The sequence below is a fragment of the Protopterus annectens genome, chromosome 7.part1, assembly GCF_019279795.1.
Source record: "Protopterus annectens isolate FY-2018-M chromosome 7.part1, PAN1.0, whole genome shotgun sequence".
Classification (NCBI taxonomy): domain Eukaryota; kingdom Metazoa; phylum Chordata; order Ceratodontiformes; family Protopteridae; genus Protopterus; species Protopterus annectens.
Genome location: NC_056740.1, coordinates 426,544,634 through 426,572,418, shown reverse-complemented (window position 1 = coordinate 426,572,418; position 27,785 = coordinate 426,544,634). Strand labels below are relative to the sequence as shown.

The 27,785-nt window shown below is 37.2% G+C and overlaps 1 protein-coding gene across 1 annotated transcript in view; it reads left to right on the top strand.

Moving 5' to 3' along the window:
* Window positions 1–27,785, top strand: part of STAB1 (stabilin 1) — a 2,761,215-nt gene that overhangs the window by 1,037,334 nt on the left and 1,696,096 nt on the right. Inside the window, exon 25 of the mRNA XM_044078505.1 lies at window positions 27,147–27,256. Coding sequence (XP_043934440.1) covers window positions 27,147–27,256 — 110 coding nt within the window. The remainder of the gene's footprint in view (window positions 1–27,146; window positions 27,257–27,785) is intronic.

Here is a 27,785-nt window from a genome sequence, read left to right as displayed (position 1 = left end):
ATGGTGAAAATCATATATGAGAATTGTGTAAAAATGTAAAGAGTCTCCTTATTTATCTAACCTTACATTATAAACATTTTCAAGTGAAAAATTAATAAGTAAAACATAATTTCTGTAATGTTGTTACTACAATATTTCATCTCATTAAACTTTTCAGTTTTAAGCAACATGTGATAGAACACATGTCATTCAATTATGGAAAGTTATAAGCATTGAGACGAATTTGCCAGAGCAATTCCAACTTTTCTAATAATAAGGTGAATGGACCCCCTCTTGGATTACTGTCCACTTTATCAAGTATCCAGAATTTAAATGCACGTTCTGGATATTGTTCTATATGCTTTGCTAAAGCATTGTCCAGTCTGTGTTTATTAATACAATATATATGTTCGTATATGCAGTCTCTCATTCTACTCTCGGTTTTATGTCAGTCTTCAGTGAAGTTGCCACTTTTTTTTTAATTTCTTAATTACTGTGTAAATGTTTAATGCCTAATAATAGTGTATGTAACATCTCTAAAACCTAACTGGAATCAATATCTGATTAGTTGTTCATCACTACTATTTTTCTCTTAATTTATAATATATTCTCCATTTTTTACTTTGATTTCATAGGCTCGAACCAACAATGGTTGATGTTTGGAACAGGTAGTCTAGCAGATTTAGTTCTGTTTGCTAGACTAGCAATGTATCTCACTCCATGTATAGGTTCATAGGTTCATACTAGGCTATCAGCCCTAGGGCATTTATAAGCCTAGCCAGAATGTGTTTGGCTTTCGCCACCCATTTTAAATTTATTTTGCTATGCCCTTTTTCGAGGTTAGTATACTGTGCCTCTGTCTAACAGTGACACAGAAGTGATACCCGGGGTAAACCTACGATCTCCCATCCACTCATCAAGATTCCTCTTGAAGAGAGTCAATGAGGGACTCTGCCTAACCTGGACTGGGATTTTATTCCACAGTGAAGGGAGCCTCTGGGTTATGAATCTATCCCTCCAGCATGTCCTATTTATTTCAGTGCTGAGGTTCAAGTCTCTCAAGTCGATGGGATTTGGATTTTCTGAGGTGCAGCATGTCCATTAATTCCGGGTTGGACATGGCTTTATACGTCAGGCACAGATCGCCTCTGAACAGGCGGTATGCCACTGAGTAGAGCTGGAGTTTCTTTAACCGGGCAGCATATGGTATCTGTTTGAGCCCTTTGATCCTCTTGGTGAGGTACTTTTGGGGTCTTTCCAGTTATTACAGGTGTCTGGTAAGGTACATCCCAAAAGGGGCATTGTACTCAATTATGGGCCTGATGAGGGATGAGTAAAGAGGCATGATGACCTCCCCTGATCTAGATGTGAATCCCTTCATGATTAGGTGGGCTATATAAAATGTTTTTCTAACCACTTTGGCCATGTGGTTGCCAAATGAGAGATTGCTATCATCTTGGGTCCCCAGGTCCCTAATTACTTCTTCTGTACTTAATGGATTACCACCTATGTGGTAATTTGTGGGCACTTTGTTTTTGCCAAAGGGGATGACTATACACTTTTTGGCATTTAGCTTGAGGCCATGGCTCTGGCACCAGTTGTCTGTTTCTATGAGGCTCTTTTGGAGGATGCTTGTGTCGGCTGGAGAGTCGATTATGGTGCCCAGTTTGCAGTCATCTGCGAACTTGGTCAGCCACAGTCCTTCCGTGTTGGCCTGTACCTCCGAGAAATATATACCGAACAAGAGAGGTCCCAGGACTGAGCCTTGTGGGACACCACTTGTAACTGGTTTGGAGTCTGACATGGCTTCAGCAATTCTAACCATGTGGGTTCTGTCCTTGAGCCAGTTTGCAATCCATCTAGTGACATAGGGGTTTATATTTAAGCTGGTGAGCTTATCCATAATGCCCGAGTGGGGTATTGTATCGAAGGCTTTTAGGTCCAGGTAGGCTGTGTGGACCACCTTCCAATGGCCTTGGTGACTGTTTCAAAGAAATCAACCAGGTTTAAGAGGCAGGATCTGCCCTTAACAAAGCCAAACTGGGTAGGATCCAGTGTCTGTAGATCCCCAATATCTTTATTTATGAGGTCCATGATGATCCTTTACATAGCTTTGCAGACCAAGCTAGTCAGGCTTATGGGGTGATAGTTTCCAGGATCCGTTGAGGCACCACCTTTATGGAGAGGGACCACTGTTGCTGTACGCCACTCTTTGGGCACATATCCTGTAGTAAGGCTGAGATTGAACAGTAGTTTTATGTTTGGGTTTAGCTCTTCTTGGAGTTCATGTAGGACGCAGCCCGGGACACCGTCTGGTCCCATTGATGCTGTGTTTTTTGCTTTGGAGAGGGCAGCTCTTACCTGAGCATCTGAGATGTCAGGGGGGCAGCACTCTGCTGGGATAGATATTTGCCCTTTGGTGGGGGAGAAGTTTCGCTGAACCTGTCAGCTAGGATGTTGGCAATGTCTGTGGGTTCAGTGTATTTTTGTCATTTTGGACTAATTCTGAGCATATCTGGGAATTACTACCCAGGTTCCTAACATAACTAAAGAAAGCCTTGTGATTATCCTTAGTGTCCTGTGCAATTTTTCTCTCAAAGCTGGCCTTAGACAATTTTATGAGTGCCCGTAGTTTTTGCTAATACTGATCAGTGATGCCTTCCCTTTTGGGATTTTGCTCTATCATTTAGTAGCTTCCTCCTTCTATTGTATAGTTTATTTATGGCTGGGGTCCACCAGACAGGACGTCTGCCTTTGGAGGATTGGGTCTTGGTTTTATTTGGGATCGATGATCCATGCATTCCTGAAGGTGTTCATAGAATGCATTTAAAAAGGATCCTGTGGTCTGGGCCGTATTTTCCACAGGGGGCTTTGAAGGATTCCACCTTGGTTTTGAGGAGTGTGAAATTTGCTTTAGAGAAGTTTTTCACTGTGGTTTTCTGGGCAGGGGTGGGGTTGGGATGTGAATATCCAGTGAGATTAGTTTATGGTCTGATCTTACCAGTGAGGGATACACTTCTGGTCTGGAGCATAGAGTCCCCATGTTGGTGATGATCAGGTCCAGTATGTTTTCCCCTCTTGTGGGAGTGGTAACAAGTTGTTCCATAGCATTTGAGTTTATAAATTCTAGGAACCTTTGGGCTAGGGTGTTGGAGCTAGAGTAATGCTCCCAGTCTATGTTTGGGTAGTTGAAGTCGCCCAATATAATGGTGTTTGGAGAGACCTTCATATTTTCCAATGTTCTCAGAAAGGCCGAGTGGGGTTCCTGGGTTTGGGAGGGTGGTCTGTAGTAGGCTATAAACTGGAAGGCAGTTTTACCCACTATTAGTTGCACATGGATAGTCTCTGATGCTTCGTGCTTTGCCACCAACCTGGAGGTGTGGGTATCTTTGATGAATATTGATATTCCCCCTCCTTTTGTGGTTCGGTCCAAGTTTTGGGGCCGAAAAGCATGGTATGAGGTATAACCTGGTAGTGCTGGGGTGCTCTCGGGAGCCCTGAACCAGGTTTCTGTTACTGCACAGATATCAATGTTCTCCATGCTAAGGAGAGTTTCGAGTGTGTGCATCTTGAGGTTTAGACTTCTGGCGTTGAGTAGCATTACTCTTAGTTTCTTATCCCTTGTGATACCTATGGAGGTGGCTTTGTCTTTTGAGCCTTGCCTAAAAGGCACTATGGGGGTAGCAAGAGCCTTTGCCAATATCCGAAAGCCCAGGGTGACAGGTGCAAGCCGTCCCTAGCGAAGCATCGTGGCTTGTCGAGCATATCATCCCAAGTTGACAGGCATTGATCCCCTTTGAATGACACCAGTACTTAAGCCAATTGTTGAAATTGATCATCTTGTCTTCATATTGTGGCATCATTCTTGGTGAGAGTAAGATGCTACTCAAGGTCAGGGTCATACCGCCTGGGCTACATGCTCAGAGAGCTCCTTTATGTCTCTTTTCATGTAGTCCAGGGAGGTGCTCTCCGTCATTCACACCAGCATGGACAATGACTGAGTCATATTTGTACTTGCCTTGGAGTGACCTGAGTGCTTGTGTTATGTGGCGGATCCTAGCCCGACAGGCTGCTCACTGTGACCCTCTCCTTTTTCAGCCTGGTGAGCGGGACGTCAGTGTGCCTGATGATAGAGTCACCTATTACAAGTGTATCAGGTGTGTTGTTTAGTCTTAAGGGCTGTGACTGTTCGGCACACTGGCTTTGTGAGGTATGTGTTGCACGTGTTTTGTTTTGGGGTAGCGGTTGCTTGGGTGTCTGCTTTGGAGGTCTCTGCTGCTTAGGCAAATCTTTATTTAGAGCCTCCGAGTATGTTTTTGTGTGATTATGTGTTTGGTTTGCTGTCATGGTAGGTCTATGTGAGACTGGAATTGTAGTGAGTGTGGTTTCCTTCTCCTCCTGACTGGTTATGCCAGTACTGAGTTGAGAGAGCTTAGCCTCCAGTTTGGTTATATGGTTGCATCTCTCACATGTGTTGGAATTTGTTGGGAGGAGGAGAGGGTTGTCTTTGTACATGAGGCAGTTGTAACATTGCCTCAAGATTCCCAGATTCACCAGCTGGACCGGAGAGGAGATTGACAACTGACCTTTGGACATGCTAGAATAATATTGGGAATTCCTTAATAATTGAAAACAAGGGCCAGTGGGGAGTGAGGGTGTAGTGCTTTTAATTTTTAGTGCTGACTTATATAATTGCTTTAGCTCACAAGTGCCAGGTAACTTAAGTGCAATGTGTTACAGGTAACTTAAATGCAAAAACGACAAACAGTAACTTTCTTTCAAGTGAAACAAGGAAATAAGTACAGTAAGCAATGCAGATATCACTAGTGATAGGGTGTATTAAAGTTTATATCAGAGTAAAATATGCTAGTTTTTGTTATTTAACTGTTTTTCTAGTTTTGAAATGCCTGACACAATTGTTTTACTTTTATCTTTCATGGGAAAAGTTATTTGAGTTGAGATAAATAGAAATACAACAACTGATATTTCATTGTCTATTCAGGATTCTATCAATACAAGTTCCTTTATTATTTGTTGTCTTTAAAGAATTCTGATATGGATTTAACATTGATATCCTTAAATACTAATGGCTTAAACAACCCATAAAAGAGAGCCAACCTACTAAGGTATCTTAAACTAAACAAGGCTCAAGTAGTTTTTCTCCAAGATACACACTTTAAAATAAATGACACATTTATGTAGGACCCTAAGGAATACACAATACTTGCTCAATCTTCTTATAAAAATAAGACCAGAGGAGTAACAATTGTATGGAAAAAGACTTTCTTAAATCCCCAAATCATTTACAAACATGTAGATAATGATGGACTTATGGCCTTAGTTATACTTAAGTTTAATAATAGAATTTGGACCCTAGTTAATTTATACTGGTTCCTGGGTATGGGGTTTGGACTATCTAAGAAACACTTAGAGTTTATTACAACTACTTCTAGTGGTAATATTATACTAGGAGGTGATTTCAATTGTATCACACATATTACAGAAACTACCAATAAGAAATCTCCTAGACTATTGTCCTCCACCAAACAGTTAAAAAAGTGGACAGAAATGTTTAAATTAAAAGATACCTTTAATGCTTTGGGACCAAATTCTTTACTATTCTCCTAGCAGGACTATAGACATGGTACGCAAACCAGAATAGATAAAATTTATATCTCACAAGATCTTTATTCTAAAATCTTGAATTTTTCAATACAACCTTGTCCCTTTTCAGATCATAATTCATTGTTGTTAACAATACACTTGGAATTCAATCAGTTAGTTATTACTTCAAGGATTCCTTCATATATGACAAAAAATAAAGACTTTAAATATTGGATAACTTCTGAACTTCAGCTTTTCTCCCCTGTAAATTGATTTTAAATATAGCAACATCCTCTCCCATGGTGTAAATACTGTTCCATAAACTTAGCAATAATCCACCTTTTTGATTCAAATCCAATACAAACAGTTGTTTTCAGTCTAATCTAAAAATACAGGCTACAAGACAACAACTGTAATCTATCCCTTTACCACTTGATCCAAAAATCTTATGTCTAGTTATTTGAGTTCTTGTCAAACCATTCACAGTCATATACAGCATCTAAAAAACATCATTTGGCACAAAGAAGAAACTTTATTAGAAACCAGGAACAATGTATAAAAAACAAAAATGAACCAGCGCCTCAGCATAAGCCTCGAGTTTCAAAAGTTTTAAGAACATTAAAGTACTTAAACAGTTCGTCAATTAGAACATAACTAAACAGAAGAATAGAATGTACCAGAATGCATATGAATTTAAATGAAAACATACAGCAAAAAATCATTCAGTTGAAACAAATGTGTTCATAGAATAACAATAATAACAATACTAATACTAATAATAATAATAATAATAATAATAATAACATTAAGCCAGTTGAATACAAAAATACACATATCCCAACTTTTATAAAATGAGGCTATTATTTTATTTTATTATTTTTTTACTATTTTATGCCCTCCCCAAAGTTCACAAAAATATGGAGAACCCACTGGGGAGACCAATTGTATCTGAGGTGGGGGGGGGTCCCACGGAAAGGGTAGGGGAGATTTTGGGTAAAATATTACAATCTTATGTGATGCATCTTCCCTCACAGGTTAGGGATGCACAGCTTTTCCTTAAGGAAATCAAGCGCATCAAGTGACAAAAAGGTGGTGTAGTTTTGTTTATTGCAACAGTTGATGTCAGTCTGTGTACTACTACTGAATATAGATATGGACTAGAGGCCATTGAACATTATTTACTGAATGTGGATTACAGAGTATTTAATTATAGATAGTTTTATTTTGAATAATAGTTTTTCTTTTGATTGGTCTTTTTATAGACAGCTTAAGGATATGGCTATGGGAACTACGTTTCCTACCAGCTGTGCTGATTTGTTTATGGGACTGAGGAAATTTTTATATAGTAATTCTTTGTCAAGAATGTGGTGTTTTATAAATGCTACATTGATTTATTTTTTATAGCTCGGGGCTCATAGGAACAGTTTTTATTTTATGCAGGCTGTACAGAAGAATACCTTTGGTTTATCTTTTACTTAACACATGCATGATAATGCTGTTCATTATTTGGATGTTGAGTTGTAAACTGTTAGTAATATAATACGTTTGACGTTGTATAGAAGAAAAACTTCTGCAAATTCTTTTTTGTATGCATCTAGTCCACACCCTGGCCACTTGATAAGATCTCTCCCCTATGGTGAAATCTATAGGGCTAAAACTTTATGTTCAGGTGAGATTAATTTCCAGACAGTAGCTGTGGATATAGTTAATTATCATCTAGGAGTTTAATTACAATCCTCTCGTTACCACATGGCAGAAGGTTGTAGACAGAAATAAACTGTTATAAGCACAACATGAAAAACACGATATAGCCAATGTAAAATGACTCCTTGAAGGCTTTTGTGAAGCCGAGGCGCTAGAGCGCAATTCTGCAGTAAAGTTTACATTGGCTATAATGTGTTTTTCGTGTTGTGCTTTTACATCTCCTTCTCAGTGTTTAGCAGCAGAAATAAACAATTGCTCAGAAATATAAATGTGGTGAAAAGGTATTTGGGAATTACAAAGGGGAACAGGAGGATATATATTTTGTGACTCATTGTGCTCCATTTGTTGAAGGTGTATCACATATCTTGAGGAAACACTGGTATATTATTACATCGCATGTGATATATAAGAATTTGAAATTGAGTATTTCATATAGAAATTCACCTGGCATAACAAGTAGAGATGTGTACACACACACACACACACACACACACACACACACACACACACACACACACACACACACACACACACACACACACACACACACAAATACACACACACACACACACACACACACACACACACACACACACACACACACACACACACACACACAAACAGTTAGTGAGGTTTTGCAGTCTCAGTGTCAGGGATGCACTACTTGTAGCTACATGAGTCAGGGAACCATACATCGTCATTAATGGGAACCTGTTCAAAGTTCACCAGTATTTAATTGTTATCAAAAAATTGTGATTTATAGGTTACTTTGCCCCTGTAGTAAGTTACATTGGCAAGACCATACGTCAGCTTCGGATGAGTATACATGAACACTTCTGAGATGTCAAAAATAACTTTCCTACAAGCCCTGTAGCATCACATTTTCCCAAATATCATAATAGGGATTTGGATTTATTGAGGTTCTTTATATTGCATGTGTTGACATGTCTTATTTATATTTAGATTCTTCTGATATGTTATTACAGAAGGAGGCTTGGTTTATTTTCACTTATTTTACTTTGCAACCAAACGGCCTTTGCAATGAATTGTGAAATATTTAATATAATAGCTATGGAAGTATCTTGGAACCTCATTTTTATAGAAGTTAGGACATGGGTAAATTTCTGTTTAGCTGGCTTATTGTTATTATTTATATTATTTATTTTATTTACTTATTTTACATTTGTTGACTGGGATTGTCCAACTGAGCTGAAGAGCCCTTTTTCAGCAGAGGCCCGGGGAGAAAAGCTCCAACATATTATACAATTTTCATTATAAATTAGCATTAAACAGCAATGTTAAAGGATTATTGCAAGGCATTAAGTAGCAATACAGTGTTATGCAATGTCAATAATCAGGAGTATAGCATAACTATTTCAAGATGTATAAAAAGAAATATGTCATTAAGATGAATATAGTTTTTGGGGTAAGTGGTTACAAAAAAACAGTTTTATCATAATGTAGTTGCATGAAGGCAAGACAATTACAATAAAATGTTTCTCTGAGGCAATTTACTTAATAGATTTTAGAAGACAGTAGAAAGAGTAGTCAAGGAAGATTAGAGAGCTGGTGAGAAGAGCGAGTTAAGGGCAGAAAGTAGATTAAGGTATGAGAAGTAGGGGATGTTAAGGAGGGAGAGTGTAGTGGCAGAATCAGTGACTTTTAAAGTGCTCTTTGGTGGCTAGGTGGTAAAGGTCCTGATTTCTAGTGGGAGCCTATTCCAGGCAATAGTGGGGTGATAGCTGTACATGTTGCGTCCAGATTTAGACTTGGGTTTGTAGATTTGTAGTAGGTCTTGGCTAGAGCTTCGGAGAGGTCAGCAGGGAGAATAATGGGAATGAGAGGGGATAGTGCTGGGCAGTAGGAAGGCTGGTATAGGAAAGAATGGATGATCTGGAGCTGAGAGAGAAGAAGCTGGTGGGGTCATTCAAGCCAGGTTAGGTGTTTTAGAGAGAGACAGCGATGAGATTTGTAGGTTTGTTGGGCAGCAAATCTATTATTATTATTATTATTATTATTATTCTATGAACTCATTTGTTTCAACTGAATGATTTTTGCTTTATATTTTCATTTACATTCATATCCATTCTGGTACATTCTATTGTTCTGTTGTTCTATTTAGTAATGTTCTAATTAATGAACTATTTAAATGCTTTACTGTCTTTAAAACTTGTGAACATTGAAGGTGTATGCCAAGGCGATAGTTAATTTTTGGTTTTTACACATTGTTCCTGATTTCTAATAAAGTTGCTTTTTGTGCCAAATGATGTTTTTCTAAAATTTGGAGTGTGGAAGAGTTTAAGTTTATATCTGGCAACAATCACGAAAGTTGTGTTTGTCACATACAGCATCTCCCTACCTACTGGCTTCCTACCGCATAGTTTTAAGCATTGTTTCAGAGGAAGAACTGCACTGGTTATTTCAGATATTAGTCATGGTCCTGCAGATATTAGTCAGGAAAGAGGAAGCAGGAATCCTGATGGAAGTCCATATGATGAAGTGTTTTTTTTTTTTTGTTTTTTTGTTTGTTTTTTTTTGAGTTTCCCCTTAGATACTTCAAAGAAAAGCCTGAAAAAGGTTAAACACCATTCTCCACCCACTACTCCTTCTACAAAGGAACTGAGAGTGGACTCATTTTCTTTTGCAAAAGGTCTTTTTAAAGCCTTTCAGTCATTTCAGGCAGCTTCCTAGCTTCTTTCCATTTAAAAGGGAAAAGATCTCCTCCTTCTGATTCTGATTCTGATATAGAAGTGGAGTTTGACAATGCTTCCCAAGTTTTCTCTCCTGAATCATTTGAGTCTAAGTCTGATGAACACATTTCTTCAGATTCTTTGTTGGAAGAAATGTCCTTTGCCGAAAGTATTGGGAGACTGAAAAATTTCAGTGTGAGCAAACTGAAACTTCTGATACTCAAAAAAGATTTTACAACCTCTTACATGTAGAGACCCCAAAATCTTCACTATTCCCCCTGTAATTGGGACATTCATTACTGGATGCCTTTAACATTGTCTCTGCTTCTCTGTACATTCAGTCTCTAGCCATTAACAAGTCAGATAGATTTTACAAGATTTCTGCATAAATTTTTATTTTGTAACCCTGTGACTGATCCATCTGTTATTTGGCTCTTAAAGTCTATCCCTGTACCTTCAGATAAGTTAAAGATGGCAGAGCGTATGGCAGCTATGGGAAGGATTACACATCTTCTACCCTAATCTTTAGAACAGTCATTTGTCAAATATGCATATCTAAATACCTTTTGGCAACCTTTGCTTACATGAAAATGTCTCTTGCAGACTTACTTTCTACTGATAATATGTCTTCTTTACTTTTATATGCTATCCTCTGTCGCATGTGTCACTGTATCTCACAGTATCTCAAGTTGCAGTAACTGTATCTGTGATGTACGGGTATGCATGGTTAAAATCTCAAAACCATCCCGAAGATGTAAAGTGTCAGATTCTTCATCCACCTCTTTATAAGGAGATTTTATTTGGACTTCTTTTGGGGAATTCCTCAAAAAATTGATGACAGGGGAAAACTGTTACAAGGAGTCAAGCAGATTGTTCAGTCTCGTCTTTCCAAATATTGTAAAACTATCCATCCAGCCCTAGGCATTCTATAGGAAATCATTTAAACAATCCCATCAAAAGTCTGAGAAACAATTCAAAAAACAACTCAATGCAATTCCAAAAAAAAAAGGAGGATCTCTTCAGGCTCAGTCTTAGTCCAAGAAAATGACAGACTATGCCCGACTTCCATCTTCCCCTCCTCCCGACCTTGGTAACTATCTAAACCTTTCAAAGAATCTTTCAGTTTGTCTCCCTGTCTGGTTTCAGATAACAACAGATTCATAGTTTCTAGAAATTATTCAAAAGGGATACAAATGTTAATGTGACTCCTTCTACCTAAATCTAGGAATTCTTCCCCATCCTGAAAATCAAACATGTCTTTCCTTCCATATATGGCCTTATAGACCCTGTACAAGAGGATCAAAACAGAAAAGGATTCTATTCAAGAATTTTCCTAGTAACCAAAAAAGAAGGAAACTAGGGACCTCATTTGGATTTGTCCTTGTTAAAACTGATGCCAAGGTTACAACATTCAAAATGCTCACCCTACAGTTTTTTTTCCCCTTATTTCTCTTCTAAGTTTCATGTTAACTTTGGGACCTGATGGTATCCCCGGCTGCGTGATATGTGAACTCCAAGAGGAGCTAAACCCGCATATAAAAATGTTATTTAACCTTAGCCTTACTACAGGATATGTACCTAAACACTGGTGTACAGCAACAGTGGTACCACTCCACAAGGGAGGCTCCACTACAGACCCTGGGAACTACCGCCCCATAAGCTTGACCAGCCTGGTTTGCAAAGCTATGGAAAGAATTATTATGGAACTCATAAACAACGACATTGGGGACCTACAGACACTTGATCCCACCCAGTTTGGCTTTGTAAAAGGCAGAGCCTGCCTTTTGAACCTGGTTGACTTTTGCGAAACAGTCACTAGAGCCATTGACGAGAGCAAGGCAGTCCATACAGCCTACCTGGACTTGGCTAAAGCCTTTGACACAATACCCCACTCAGGGATCATAGAAAAGCTAAACAGCTTAAAAGTAAATCCATATGTCACAAGATGGGTTGCAAACTGGCTAAAGAACAGAACCCATAAAGTCAAGATTGCGGGAGCCATGTCAGACTCAAAGCCAGTCACAAGTGATGTCTCACAGGGCTCTGTCCTGGGACCCCTCTTGTTCGGCATTTACTTCTCAGATGTGAAAGCAAACATGGGAGGGTTGTGGCTGACAAACTGCAAACTACACCAGCTGACACATACATCCTACAGAAAGACCTCACTGAAACGGACAACTGGTGCCGGAATCACGGCCTTAAACTGAATGCCAAGAAATGTATAGTCATCCCCTTTGGGAAAAACAAAATACCCACAAATTATCACATAGACAGTAACCCACTAAGTACCGAAAAAGAAATCAGAGACCTGGGGACTCAAGTTGATAGTGACCTCTCATTTGACACCCACATTGCCAAAGTGGTTAGAAAAACTTTCTACCTTGCCCACCTTATCATGAAGGGGTTCACATCCAGATCAAAGGAGGTCATCGTGCCCCTGTACTCCTCCCTTATCAGGCCCATGATTGAGTACAATGCCCCATTTGGTATGTACCTCACCCGGCACTTACAACAGCTGGAGAGACCCCAGAACTACCTCACCAAGAGGATCAAAGGTTTCCAACATATGTCATATGCTGCCAGGCTAAAGAAACTCCAGCTCTATTCAGTAGCATACTGCCTGCTCAGAGGTGATCTGTGCCTGACATACAAGGCCATGTCCAACCAGGAATTGATGGGCATGCTCCACCTCAAAAAATCAAAATCCATAAGAACCACGAAAGCCAAAGATTTAAACCTCAGTACAAACATGAATAGAACATGCTGGAGAGACAGATTCATAACTCAGAGGCTTCCCATACTCTGGAACAAAATCCCAGTCCATGTTAGGCAGAGCCCCTCACTGTCTCTCTTCAAGAGAAATCTTGACGAGTGGATGGGAGATCGTGGTTTAGGTCACCCCTGTATCACTACTTAACAGAGGCACAGTAAACTAATTTTGATAAGTAAGGGGGTCTTCAATGTGTCACTACTAGACAAAGGCACAGTACTCTAAATTTATTCTATACACCTTAGTACCACTACATGGGGTGGCGAAAGCCACATCTCTAGGGCTAGGCTTGCAAATGCCTCAGGGCAGATAGCCTAGTACTAAACTATGAAACTATGAAACAAGACATTCACATTACTCTACTTGGATGGCTGCCTTATTTTGTAGACTGTATTCAAAACTTTCAAGATTTTCTGCAGTTTGTCAAAAAGCTGCTTCAAAATCTAGGTGTTTATAACATAGGTAGCTCAATCACTTCTCAAATTCTCAAATGATGACTTATCTGCTCAAAAAAAAAAACATTTTCCAGGAACAGATTCTTCAGTGATTTCAGCAATCCATAACCACAGCAAGGGAATATCTCAAGATTTTGGGATAAGTGACCTTCACTATCCTAATGATCCCTCTAGCAAGGTTGCCTATGAGAAAAATTCAGTGGTTTCTCAATTCTTTCTGAATCCAGCACAAGCACCCTATATCTTATCAAATCCTCATGCTGAACTTGGTCAGAAGAGAGAGACATTGATGCATAGACCGATTGTTTATGAACCCAGGTCTTCCTTTTGTCCCCTCAGTCTCTAACCAATCTGTGTTTGTGAATGCTTCAGACTTCGCATGGGAGGCTGTATCCAAGGGAATCAATGTAAACAGTATTTGAGATCATCAGTTCAAGAAAAAGCACATAAACATCAAAGAAATAATAGCACTGATAAATGCCTTAAAGACTCTGAACAATTTTTAGACTCCAGGACCAGTTTTAATAATCAGAGACTACACCACTATCATATGGTACATAAACAGACAAGGGGAAACCAGGTCTTACCCCTATGCAGACTATAGCCATGATAGCCTGGTAACCTGCAATTCATCACACTCTATTCCTACAGGCTACTTTTACATCAGAGCAGAGCACTGTGGCAGACAATCTGAATGGGTCCAAGGGAGAACCCCCCCTCCCTGAGTGGAAATTACACAGAAGGGCCTTCCAGCAGATTGTCCATCTATGGGCAGTTCTCCAAATAGATCTGCTTGCCTACATTCCCAAAAGATTGTTGAAGAAATTCTGTTCTGGGACTCCTTGTAGAAAGGCCTAAAAGCTTAGAATATGGATGCCTTTTCTTCCCCATGTACAGGAATGCTTTTTTTGCCTTCATCTCCTTTCCCTTGATAAACAGGGTTCTTCAAAGATCCAAAAGGACTCTCTAAAGATAATTTTGTTAACCCTGTTTTGGCACAGACATTTGTTCTCCCTTCTAATGAAAATAACCAAGAGCAATTGCCACAAATTTCCCCAACAGAATCTACTCACACATGGCAAGGGATCTCTGATTCATCCAAGCCTTCACTGTCTATCTGACTACCTAGATAATAGAATTATGAACCCTTGAGGCATCTTTTTAATGAGGAATTACAAAGGAGGCTAAGAAACCTGCTACCAGAAAGTCATATTTAACTAAATGGATGAGATTTTCTGCTTGGTGCTGTAACAGAAACCAGAACCCTATTAAGGCTAAAGCTCCCCTTGTTCTACAATATCTGTGTGATTTTCCCAAATCTTACCTTAACTATTAGAATGTTTCCTCAGCTAGATGTCAATGTTAGAGGTATGATGGAAAGAAAGAGTTAACTGGGAACATACGTTTTGGGAGTATAATGAGTTGGCAGATTTTAAAATTTCCCTACAGAGTACTCTGTCAGAAACATTGGTTAGTAAATGGTTGTAAATAAGGAAATGATTCCTTTGAGCTGGGACACAGGATCTGACTTGCCTAGGCCTAGTAAGACCTTATTACGTTTAATTCTCTTGGCTGCCAGAAAAAAAAAAAAAACAGTTAATAGAAAATGGAAATCAAAGTCTACAACAATTGTATTTGACATATTGGATGTTATAAAAGAGACAAAAGAACTGGAAGAGAGATCTTTAGAAAAGGGAAGGAGGAAATCACATAGACAAATGGAAAATTGTGGGACAAATACATGCAAAATAATGTTCAAGAGGAGGAGTGAGATTTAATGGAAGGCATGAATTCAGCAATTTATGCAATGCTGGACTGAAAATAGTAACAACGAAAATATATGTGATGTATCCATCCATCCACAAATCCCTTTTTCCATTTTACCCTTAGGGTGAGGTGTCACTTCAACAGTGGCAATCATATAGAGTCAAGGTTTACCACCGGGTAGCTAGCCCGGCCATGATAATTCTTCCACACCTATAACCAATTTAGAGGTTCCAATGTACATATATATATATATATATATATATATATATAGATATAGATAGATAGATAGATAGATATAAAATGTATTTAAATGGAAAAATGTTAAAACAGTTTGTTTTCTTTTCTGATAATGTATACAGCACTGAGCTCACCGGGTGCATAACACTGCTCACACCACCTATGCAACATTCAGCTCACTGGGTGCATAACACTGCTCACACCACTTATGCAGCACTGAGCTCACCGGGTGCATAACACTGCTCACACCACCTATGCAACATTGAGCTCACCGGGTGCATAACACTGCTCACACCACCTATGCAACATTGAGCTCACCGGGTGCATAACACTGCTGACACCACTTATGCAACATTGAGCTTACTGGGTGCATAACACTGCTCATACCCCTTGCATACATGCAGCACCACACGCGCATAACACTGCTCACACCCACCATTACAATTGCTAGCTCACTGGCATAACACTGCTCACACCATTTATGTTGCAATGAGCTCACCTGGTGCATAACACTGCCCACCCCACTTATGCAGCGCTGAGCTTACCAGGTACATAACACTGCTCACACCACTTATGCAGCACTGAGCTCACTAGATGTATAACACAGCTTTATTGCAATGAACTTTAGCTGCTTCACTTTATGGGTAAGAAAGTCCTGAAGAAAGATTGACTATGACTGCTGATTTCCCTCATTTTGGCTGACCAGTCAGCAGTTAGAGTGAATGTGCTGGAGGAAACCAGAACTTTATAAAGCTATCCAGTTGTATCCTGGGCAGGATGCAACCTATATAGCCTAAAGGCAACAGTGAGGAACATGAACATCTACTGTTATGGGTCGGTGTGACTTACAGAACTGTAATTTCCCCATGCCTGTAGCCATGTATTATAAAATCTTGAATGATAAACCTAGGCCTACACTCACTTTATGTAAATGCACTTCCCTATAATACTTACTGCATCCCCACTCACACAGGAAATCGAGACTTCCAATATAAATACCTGGTCCCAGTCCCAGTTATGTAATAGCTATTTTCCTGCTTTTGTAGTTTGTTTGTGTCAGATATTAAATTCTTTTTCACCATTTGAATAAACCTATACAGTACAGTACTCTGTATTGAAAAGCTATAGTTCCACCATCTAGGTCTGTAATATTTGATGTACAAACCTGTGAAAGCAGCACTCCACAAAACTTGGACAATAAAATTAATACAATAAAAATTTACAGAAAATGTACAGTGCACAATACAAGAATAAATAAAGGAATGGAAATACAATCATTTGACTAGTCAGGTTTAGTGCATTGACATAACCAGTGTGTTTTCAGGAATACTCTCAAATTTTTTTTTGACTAGTCAGGTTTAGTGCATTGACAATAACCAGTGTGTTTCATAATACTTTTTGTTTTTTTTTGACTAGTCAGGTTTAGTGACATAACCAGTGTGTTTTCAGGAATACTTCAATTTTTTTTTTGACTAGTCAGGGTTTATGCATTGACAATAACCAGTGTGTTTTCAGGAATACTTTCAATTTTTTTTGACTCAGTCAGGTTTAGAGATAACCACATAACCAGTGTTTCAGGAAAATATTTTTTTTTTGTTTGACTGTCAGGTGTTTTGAGCATTGACATAACCAGTGTGTTTTCAGGAATATTCATTTTTTTTTTTTTGACTAGTCAGGTTTTAGAGCATGATAATAACCAGTGTGTTTTCAGGAATTTGTTTTTTTTTTTTTGAGTCAGGTTTAGTTGTTGACATAACCAGTGTGTTTCAGAATACTTTCAATTTGTTTTTTTTTTTTCAGGTTTAGAGTGGTGACATAGACAGTGTGTTTTCTTTAAAAATACTTTCAATTTGTTTTTGACTAGTCAGGTTTTTTTGACATAACCAGTTTGTTGTTTTCAGAAATTTCAGAAATTTTTTTTTGACTAGTCATTTGTTTTGTTTTGACATTTCCAGTGTGTTTTCAGGAATACTTTCAATTTGTTTGTTTTTTTCAGTCAATTTTTTGTTAGTGAATTTCCAGGTTTTTGTTTTTTAGTTTATACCAGTGTGTTTCTTTAATCATTCTTTTTTTATTTTTATTGACACAGCGTTTTTATAACCAGTGTGTTTTTGTTTTTGAGTTTCAATTTTTTTTTTTTTGGGTTTTTTGTAGTCAGGTTTTCAGAAATTTTTTTTTTTTGTTTTTTTCTTTATTTGTTTTGACATAACCAGTGTAGTCAGGTTTTTGTGTTTTTTTGTTTTGTTTTGTCAGGTTTTTTTACTTCAATTTTGAGTGTGTGTGTTTTAACCAGTGTGTGTTTTTACCAGTGTGAGAGGATAATGAAGGTGTTTTGAAGGTTTGTAAAGAGTGTTATATGGCTAGTTTAGCTGATGGAATGTAATTAGATTTTGAAGTTCAAGCCAACCTAACTGTTTTAAAATAAAAAGTGATGGGTCTCTAAAAAGGATTACCAGTGAAATCTAGTTTTATTGACTTATTAATATGGATGTCAAAGTTCAGATTTATTGTCATGGGTGACTGGTCTGGGGATATAATGGTATTATTGGTAGAGTTTATTGAGAAATGCAATGGAAGGATTCTTAGTAGGGAGAGAGGAGGAGGTTTAGTCGAGACATCTATCTGTAAACCATTGCTCAGCTATGTTAAATACTTGTTGGGTCAGATAGAGAAGTTCAGAAGGGGAGGGAGCTGAGGATATCAGAGTAGGTCTGCATATTGTATGGATGGAGCCCTGGGGACTCCTGAGGTTGTTGACAGGGAGATAAGTAGAGACTTGTACCAGTACACAGCTTGTTGTTTCTATCCAGGTAGGACTGGAAACTTTTTGAGATTGATGGATGTATGACAGGGATTTTTAGTTATTGATGTGATGAGAATTGATTTATTTACCATGTCAAATAGACAAGTCAAGTCAAGGGCAGAAGAGAGTTTGTTAAGGTTGCAGTTGTTGTTAATACAATCTCTGAAAGAAGGAGAGAAGGGTGCTTGTAGTTGTGTGAGGGTCTATACCATGTTGCATGTTGAGTAGTAGGTTATTATTATGAATTTGATGGTCAAGTACAAGATGCATTTTTCCATTTGCAGAGGTTCTCCCAAGCATTCCGATAAATGCTCCTATCTTCATCTGCCCATACACTAATGTATGAATATCATAAACAATGTGTCACACCATAGGAGACAATAGCAATTACTGAGCATCTTGTACATCAATTAAAACAGAAACAAAATGTAAAAAAATGTAAAGATATAACCCCTGCCATAAACAATCTCTCTACGGTGTTTCAGGACACAGCTTATGAATAATGGTCTCACTCTTACCACCTTTGAAGGCTCCCACATAACTATACTCACAGTAATGAGATTTTCTAATTAGTGAGGCAATGTTTCACACTGCAGTTTGACACTATAACCCAAAAGTGAATGTTCACTAGTATCATACCTTTGGACCAAAATTAATAGGTTATGCAACAACCTCTTCCAAAAATAGTTGCAATCAGTTTTCTTGTGCCTAAGTGTCTGCCTTCCTGGTGCATCTCTTCCTATTTAAAGTACGCAGGACTGCTTTCTTGTTATCCATTCTTTCATTATTCTGATTTATCTTCATTAATGACAATTTGTATTTGTGCTTTATATCGCTCAACCTGTAGTCTCCAAGGCAGTCAATCCTATGGATCTTGTAAACCCCTTATCTGCATAGCGTGTGTGGAAACAAATATTGTCAATACATTCCCAACAGCAGATTGTCCAGATGCTCCTCTCTCACAACAGGTGCTGTTTCTTGTAAAGGGTCCATCAGAAACACTCAGGTTTTTTTTCTGTTGTTTCAGTTACTGCAGTATAAACATGCGTATGGCCAAGTAGAGTGACATGCAACAGTCAGAGCAGCTAAAGGGATAGTATTGCTCTCCTATGCCGAGTATTTGAAGACAATAAAAAACTGCAGCAGTGGACTTAATACAGTCTCTGCAGTGGATTTAATAAGGTCTGCACAGCAGTTTTTAGCTGTATCAAGCCAAACCATTACAAAGGTACACTGTGAATGAAGCTGATTGGCCTTGAATTTTATTACTCATTTACAATGATTCTAAGGCCAGCTCCGTACAGGAAAATGGAAAAGCCTCACTGTGATAAAAATAACTTTCTAAAGTGAGCTGTGTTATAGTACTCCAGCTTCCTCCCACATTCCAAAGATCCACCATAGGTGAGTCATATATTTCTCCTATCATGTATTCTCAATGACAGGACCGATAATTGTTTGCTTCCTTGTTTGCTTTGATACCTGACTCACTGTATTGTGTCAATGATATTACTTTCCTCACCTTACCAATGGGTTCTTGCACAGCCAATACAATTAAAATTATTTTATTTTTTACGCTGTTTACTCTCTGAAGCTATGTGATCTTGCCTTTGATCAGTACACTAACCAGTCATGCAAGATCACAGCAGCTGGGGAGGGTGTTCTCTTGAATGGCACAGCCACTGTTTCTTTTTTTTTTCTGACTGAAACTGAATGCAGCCTACATGCCCCCATAACCACTGCATTTCAACTAACAAATGCTTGCTGGTGGCATTGTGCATCTCTGTACAAGATACAGTCACATGACTTGGCACTCAAAAGAATAAAATAATGTATTATATCAAGGCTTTTGGCATAACAAAATATTAAAGATGTTAGCAATAAATAATATTTAACAAAACATGGAGGAGCTGCAGCCCTGTACCTTAACAGCATCAGGTTCCCCTGACTGCAGGTAATGTCATTCCCATGTCATCATTAGGTTAAAAACTATATTGACAGCTGGTGAAAAAGATTTTATGTTGAACATAAGTCAGTAGTAGTTTTTGGACTGCTTTCATGAAATGACTTACAAGGGGCGATAATAAAGAAGTGGGCGAGAATTAGACAGTGAGCTTGAAAGTCTTCCTTGTGAAGAGGGGATTTATAGCTAGCTAGCTAGATATAAAATGACAAACATTTATTTTATTTATTTATTTTGCATTTGTTGACCGGTAAAGTCTGACTGGATGCATGTCCATTTACAGTGGAGGCCCGGGGAGAAAGCTCCACAGTTAAATTTTAAGGAAAATATAAGGTGTATACAGAAGCATTAAATTTACATAGTATCAGACTTAACACTGACTAGTAACATAGCACTGAAGCTTAAGATTTACATAGATTGAACACATCTTTTACAGTTTTAGGTGGAGGCATTACATATTGGTGAACATTGTTAGTAGGGGTTGCATTTACAAAAGTGATAAATTCTTAGAAATAGGAACACTTATTGAAAAAGCGTAAAACTCTAGCACTAAGTTCAAGCAAAACAGGGCCTTTACAGGAAAATTGGCATAGTGATAAGAAAAAAATCATAAACACACAAACAAGTTTTCCTAACCAATTATTCTGTTATGTGTTAACTTACATTCAGTTAAATTCTTTATTTAGTCTTGCAGGTATCATACTGCCCAATTTTAAAATCAGCAGTGTTTCTTTTTGTTTCATTTTATCCTGAATATCCTCACCTTGCTTTATTTATTTAACTTGTATCACAGCAGCAGCCTTAACTAGTAAAATGTTTAAAGCAGTATTACGAAATTCCCATAAATATCTCTCATATGTGGTTGTAGCCTTAACTTAATAATTTCTCTTTGTTTCAAATATGTAACACTTTGTCAACAGCAACAAAATATACAATTGACACACATTGTTAGTTGCAAGCATTCATTCTGAAAGCCTTATTATTAATACTAGTGCTTTTTTCAAACAAACTGACAAGCATTGCAAAGAATATATACTTTTCTGTACAAATGAGGTATTTAACTGAATGCTAGATATAATAACTTTACCATTATCTTTGTAATACTTCTGGTTTTTACCTCTGCAATGGAAAAAATAGGGTCTATAGTGAGTCACATAAGTCCTAGGATTCAGAAAGATCCTCACAGCTTTTGCAAATTGCCTACCCCAAGTGGGATAATTTATATAAATACTAAATAAATGAGATTCAGAGACAGCTACATCCTCAGTGAGAAAGACCTCATTTTCAGAAAACATGAAAAGCCAGAAAAACATATTCCTTGGCAACTAAAACTCCTTCAAGAAGTTAGCTATTTGGCAAATCGCCTTCAATACTTCTGAAAAATTAAAAAATATATATCGATATTCCAGTTATATACTCCAATTTAAATTGATCGACCAATAGCAAGAGAGCCCTTTAAACCCATTGTAAGCCTTGGGAACTTAAAAGTACATCACAATATTTTTGACTAAACGGTCAATATTAATTAGATTTAAATTCATTTAATAAAGCAAGCAGGCAAATCTATGCATCATTCAAAGAACTTTACAAGTGCTTCATTAAATGTTCATTATTTAAACCTTTAGGTTGAAGTGCGCAATACATAAATATAAAGCATGCTTCTCTATGTAACGATGCCTCAAAGATATTATAAATAAATTTAGGAAGCAAAAGTAATGCATAATAAAAAATGGTTAACATTTCTATTATGGAATTCTGAAAACTGAAGTGCCACTGGGCACTTAAACCTAGTGTGTTTTATGTCTCATATATGCTCTAATATACATTTCCAAACCAGTGTACTAGTTTATCCAATATAATATTTGTTACAACTGCATTTTAAAGTATGTATCACTGAACTTTGGCAATAATCAAAATTACCCAGCTGGACAATCTTATGACCATTAATATAAAACTCATCACTATTATCCATATATTTGTAAACAAAACAACGTTTATAACAACATAAGACTTTTTCTTTTACTCCCTGAGTAGGAGGGTACTAAATGGTCTCCAAAACTACGGGAATTATGATATGATGTTTTTAATTTTATACCCCTCAGAGCTTCCTCTGACTGTATAACATACCACTGTTCTTTAAGGATATCTGTGACCCCCTTCTATAAAAGGGGCATATCTAGTAATAAACATCCTTCTTAACTAACCTCCTTTCTCCATTGCTCTCAACTAATTTAGAACATTTATCATTTTTACTTTATGCTGCAGTTTTTCCCAAGATATTTTCAATGTAATTTCTTTATATTTTCTACTTGTAAAAATTCCTCCTTCCCAGAGTATAAGTTCCAAGCCCTAAAAAATTACCAGAATGGCAGGGTATTAATAAGATGAACTGGGTGGTCACTTGAGGCCTCTAAAACATGTTGGCTGCAGTGGGTATTCTATAGAAAGCCGTACTGACAAGAGCTTCTTTAATAGAAAACTTTACATCTAAGTAAGATATAACTTCTTTATGTATCATATAAGTAAAACTCACCAAATAATTCAAATGTACCTCTGATGATAAAAAACAAATCATCGATGAAACGCTTATAAAATGCTACGCTATTTTTATAAAAAGAATTCTGTTGCATAATTGTCTCCACAAATTTACCTAAAAATAGATTTGCATAATTGGTCATAATTTGGATGCCAATTTGGCTCCCATTGCAATACCCCAAATCTGTTTAAAAAAAGATCCCTCAAAAAGAAAGCAAATATGCCACTGCTTCCATACCTTGTTCATGCTTAATAAAGGAATACAAAGATGTTGCATGCACAGTGGCTAGGACAAATGAATCCTGCCACTGTACATCCTTAATACGCTGTACAAAATGCATACCATCATGTATTATACAAAATCATCTGAAAGACATATGGTTTCAATAACATGTCTAAGACTGTCCCTAACTTTTCTAATGGGCCACCCTCTGGGAGACTATAGGCCTCCCACAAGGATCATTAATGCGCTTGTGTATTTTAGGTAACGTATAGAAGAAAGGTACGAGGGGTTTGAAACCACGATTTTTCTCTCTGATTTCTCTGAGACAACCCCCCCCCCTTTGAATTAATCCTTCACCAATAGATATCAATTTTGTCTGAATTTCATTCAACAGACTAAAATTCAACTTTAAATATTCCTCCATATTATTTAACAATCTCATAGACATATTTCTATATGCTATCTTGTCCATAATCACAATTGCCTGCTGGGTTTATCCCCACAGATGTATCCATTTGTAAGATTTTCAAGGTTTGCCACCTTGGATATATTATATTTTGTGAAATAATTACCACACTTATCTAAGTATTCCATTATACATTTTTTTACTATATCATTAAAAAAAGACACAGCCTCATTATCAGCTCATTTGCATATTTCTAATACTAGTGCTGTCAGAACTAATGATGGTAGTATTTTCCCTGGCAGCCCATGTATCGCATCGGCAAAGGCACTCCTCCCTAGACACACACATTTACAGGCACATTGAAACATTCATGAACACACACACACACACACACACACACACACAAACACACACACACACACACACACACACACACACACACACACACACACACACACACACACATACACACACACATCCAGCTTCAGTCATACCCCTACAGACATGCACCCACATGTCCACACACACACACACACACACACACACACACACACACACACACACACACACACACACACACACACACACACGCACACACACACCTTTGCTAAACTTAGCTGCACCACAACAGCTTTCTTAGGAGTGAATAGATGCCTAATGTCTTTTGACAGTTTTATGCAGCCAAGCATTCTCCGAATTGCCTAGCATCATAAATTGGGAGCTGCTAGCACCTGTGGGTGAAAGCAGATGGCTAATTAGCATTAACAGCTCCCCTGGATTGTAACATTAGCTCAGCTAGTGGAAGTGCCCTCCATGCTGATGGTCTTGTTAGTGGAAACATCAATGGAAGGGTGAGCTAAGAACCAGAAAGGTCTACTATGAGTGGGAAAAATGGACATGTTAAGGCCTCCTGCTTCTGGCAAGCCTTTCTAAGTCACAGAGAATGTTTCCTCTGTCCATAATATATGCAACTTATCTAACAAACGTTGAACTGTTTCCCTTGCTACAATACTATCACAGTACCTTTTCAACTCCACGCCGTTCTCATTATGACTTTGATTATACAACAGTATTTTTCCTATTTAAATTGCTATCCTTCCAGCTATTTTTCTAGCACTATCTTTCCATAACTATGTCTTAATGTCTTCTTTGGTCTGACATGAAGATATCCACCATGAAGGTTGTGCAACAGCTTGTGTCATGAAGGAAGTATTAGAGGCAATCAATTCTGATAAAAACATTGTGAGTTCTTTACTATTAGCACAACCCTGTAATTCCAAATCCATTTTTTTTTCTAATCCAGAATACACAAAAAGTCAGTCCAAATCCATTGCTACAGACTTTAGTAATACACTTAACAAAATCCTGATGACTAGATTTATACACAAATAAAAGGTAATCTATGTATATGTAGTGCATAATGACATGCATCTTATTATAGTCACTGCTATAAACATATTCTTCCTCATAGGATCCAATGCAAGATTTGCATACACATGGCCAAAAATTACCTATTTAGCATGTCCCTTCTTTTGCACATAGCACTGTCCACTAAATTCAAAAATATTTTGTATTAGTGAAAAATAAATCAACTATATACAGAAAACTGAAGATAAAGAAAACCAACCAGTATGGTATACTAAATAAAATGCAGATTTAAAAGACTTATTTTAAGTGCTTTCATCTGTATTTAGACGAGACTTCATGAGAACTCTGTGCAGCCTTCCATGCTATGAATGGCCCAGTACCATTTCAATTCCTTCACTTAAACAGAACCAGTGGTAAAACCAACACCATGTCCAGAGACCTAAATCTGTACTGCCACTTTAACAGTAGCTGCTGATGTGATAGGTATCCTACCCAGTTTGTCCTCTGTTTCTAGAATATGCTCCCCTTACACATAAAATTTATGCAGAGTACTTGTCTGGCAACTTTAAAAACACAAATAACACGTCAGTCCAAAATAAAAAAAATAAATCTACATTGGAAGCTATAGCTGTACTGAACTGGAAAAAAAATCAGCCTTGTAGTGAAAATACCATTTATTAATAAAACTAAGCACTTTTGTCTTATTGTGATAAGGACAAAAGCACTTAGTTTTATTAATAAATGGTAGTTTCACTACACGACTATTTTTACAGTACCGCACAGAACAGCCATAGCTTCTGATGTAGATTTGTTTTTTAACTTTAAAACCAGTCTGAATGATCAGATGGGTAATCACAAATGTTCATCTAGGATATGTGGAAGTGATACATTGAGTAGAGGACACTATTAACCTCCTGCCAGTATTGGGTGATATGACTTAGTTTCTTGACAGATAATGGCATCCATGCTGTAAGCATAATAAAAAATGAAGCTATGACTCTATATAATAAAAATAATCTACATGGTATGGAAATGCAGGATGTATTAAGTGTGGTACTGTAGCTTTGTTGAATGTTCATCTAAGCATATCATCCACTCTTTATTCTTTCACAAAACTCTTCAAACTGCTTTTGAAAGCCATATTTATGAGTTTAAAACTTCAGAAACTTCAAGTAACCTGTCATTTATATCTTCCTATTTATGTTTCAAAGGTTTTCCTGTGGACACGCAAAAGCATGCACATAAAAACATACACATACACCACACATAAGCATTCAAAGTAATTGGGTTTTTGTTATTAAACACATTAGTTGACAAAACACTGCATTGATATTACTGAACTCAGCTGTTCTTCCTACAGTTGTTACTTAATTTCATGTTTGTAATTAATTGTTTGATTGCATATCACTACATAGTAAGCTGGTTGTGCATTTAACACTGATAAGTAACTGTTATGATTATATTTTTATTATTGATTCATTTCATAGTGTTAACTAGGATGGTCTGACTGAGCTAGTAGCTGCTATACAGCAGAGTCCCTGGAAGAACAGCTCCATAAAATAGAAATACATTTTGCAATCTCAAAATATATTTTATAATGGCAAAAATGGAAAGTAAACTGTATCCATTACAGTATGTGTGACAATATTAGAAGCATCATTTGCATATTTATGAATTCAAAATGGCAAGCAACTTGATTTATGAAAGGTAAGTATTTAGTGATGGAAAGAAGGTACGTTGGTTATATAGGCTCATCTTTCTATGTTTTGTGTTGTTTGAAATACAACAGTGATCCCGGAGGAATTAAGCTAGTTTTGTAGTTCATTGAAAAATATTTTCAAATTTGTTTCTGATCCAATTTATATAGGTATTTCTATAAGATACATATAATGATTATAGATTTAGCAAAAGATATACAAACATGTCATAGCTGATTTGAAATTATGACCTGTAAATAGAGTTTCTCTGAATAAATTATTTAAACTTAATATATTCTGGATAGTCCTTATACTTGACATTACTCTGTCATAGGACTATTTTCAAAGACTTTTCTTATCACTGTCTGTCTTTAGTATAAAACCACTAAGACACTGAAAGCAGTTTTAGCAAAAACATTTATTAGCTGAATAGCTAGTAGCACATCTAAACTATACTAACAGCAAGCTTAGACGAACACTGAAAACACAGAAGACTACCACATACATTTATCTGTATGAAAACAAAGAATGGGTAGGTTCTTGAATATTCCTTCCAATTATATTTCAAATTTTAGTTTGACAGTAGAAGTATGCAACTGTTATTCAGAGACTGTCAGAATATTTCTCACATACTCTGCATTTTCTCATAACTTCATTAGTTATACAAACAAAGCTGTACTCATCATTTAATAAAAAATAGACCAAGACAATTTCTTTATTTCAGAATAAAGAAACACTATGAAGCTTATCTAGTTTGTAACATTATACAGTTTGCTCTAAACATTTTTGGTCTGAAATACAGAAATCCATTTTGTCAGTTGTAATGTCTGAAATATTTCTAATAGAGAAAATCCATTTTGACACATATATTTTTCCATATAGGTATAACAGCTAAAGGCTATCATAATCCATAAATCATAAATCTTTTGGTATCCCTTTGTTTTCCAGAATGAATGTGAATGCCTTAAAGGATATGCTGGTGATGGCTACGAGTGTAGTGCAACTGATCCCTGTTTGGAAAACAATGGCAACTGTGATGCCTTGGTGAGTATGACAGAGTAATGGTGTCTGAATGGTGGAACATACTAAAAAGCTTGTCAGAGGAGGTCAAAATAATGAATCAAGTAATAGTTGCTGTTTTGTGAATATGCTAATTTAATGCCAGCAACTAAACATCTTTGCCAGACATGCAGTGACACAAAAAAGCATATGGTATGTTATATTGACCATAGTGATAAGAGTTCTAGATAGTATTAGGTATGTTTTATTGGGCCATCTCTGATATTTTGAAAAAAAAAACAGGAGCTTTGGACTGTAGAAGTCTTTTGTCAGGAGTGAGTACTATCTTTTAGGGAAAATGCATTGCATTGTATTAAATAATGGGAAAAATATACATTAATGCCCTGATGGAGAACAAATTTTCTCCAACAGGGTATTAATGTACTCATATTGCCCAGGAAAAAAAACAAATCTGCCATTGTATGCAATATATTAAGGTGTGTGCGTGTGCGTGTGCGTGTGTGTGTGTGTGTGTGTGTGTGTGTGTGTGTGTGTGTGTGTGTGTGAAAATTAAATAATTATATAACT